Source organism: Ptychodera flava, chromosome 9 (genome assembly GCF_041260155.1).
Source record: "Ptychodera flava strain L36383 chromosome 9, AS_Pfla_20210202, whole genome shotgun sequence".
In the NCBI taxonomy this organism is placed as follows: Eukaryota; Metazoa; Hemichordata; class Enteropneusta; family Ptychoderidae; genus Ptychodera; species Ptychodera flava.
In genome coordinates, this window is record NC_091936.1 from 37,038,415 (window position 1) to 37,039,323 (window position 909).

At 42.5% G+C, this 909-nt stretch overlaps 1 protein-coding gene across 1 annotated transcript; it reads right to left on the minus strand.

The window, feature by feature from the left end:
• Positions 1–246: 246 nt before the first annotated feature.
• LOC139141303 (tyrosinase-like) lies at positions 247–567 on the minus strand. Its single transcript, XM_070710929.1, has one exon. It carries the CDS (start codon positions 565–567, stop codon positions 247–249), a length of 321 nt encoding a protein of 106 aa, XP_070567030.1.
• Positions 568–909: the final 342 nt, after the last annotated feature.

The following is a 909-nucleotide window of genomic DNA, read 5'->3' on the forward strand; positions in this document are numbered from 1 at the left end:
GAACTTGGCAGCAGCCCAGCATCCGAGATGGGCGGGAGCCTTACTATAACAGAATGGAAACATTTCCCTCCATTGTGCTTGCCTGGGACCCTATACTGCACATAAACTGGCGTAAACCAGTCAGGTATCTCAGAGTGGGATCTTCCCTCTCCTGGCTTAGAATGGCAACTTACAAAACCATTAAATTACCTATCATATTTTCAAAATCCCACCTAGCATTATGTGCCCTCCTTATCTGAAAAAAGTTCACACTCGTCTCACCTGTTGTAGCATTCTCTCCAATTTCAGCAGGTAAGCTCTGTGCCATGTGAAAAACGCCGGTCCTTCATGTGAAAAATCAGCAAATGTTCGGTTTCGGTCGTTTTCGTTTGGAAAATTGAGCAGATTTGGTCTCCCTATGTAGTAATGGTACCAGGCAAATTCTTCATATACGCTGATTTCATTGAACTGAGGATTTCTTCCATCATCCATATCTCGGTAGAGCGCTGTCGGTATCATGTAATCACTTACTGTATCTTTGGCCAGCTGTACGTACAGTTTAAATTTGTCAGCGTCTTTTTTGTCCATCTGTAAAATGTCACGTCGGATTCTCAACTTTTCTTCGTCGCAGTTTGGTCCAGCCCATCCGAATTTGCAGCTGCCACAGTCAATTCCTGCGAAGTTTCCTAAAGAGAGCAGACATGATAGATTGGTTGAAGGAAGGTAAAGTTCTCGATCGCCCAGCGAAATAATGAGAAGCTTAAGAGTTTTACAAATTTTAAAAAGTTGAAAAGTTTTAAACGTTTATGTAACGTACCGTAACAATGACAAGTACGATTGAAGAACGTTGTCGGCCACTGAAAACGCTCCGTATCGCCGTTAAAGTAATCGATGCCATCCATCACTTGTACTTGCAAATCTTTGCAAAGA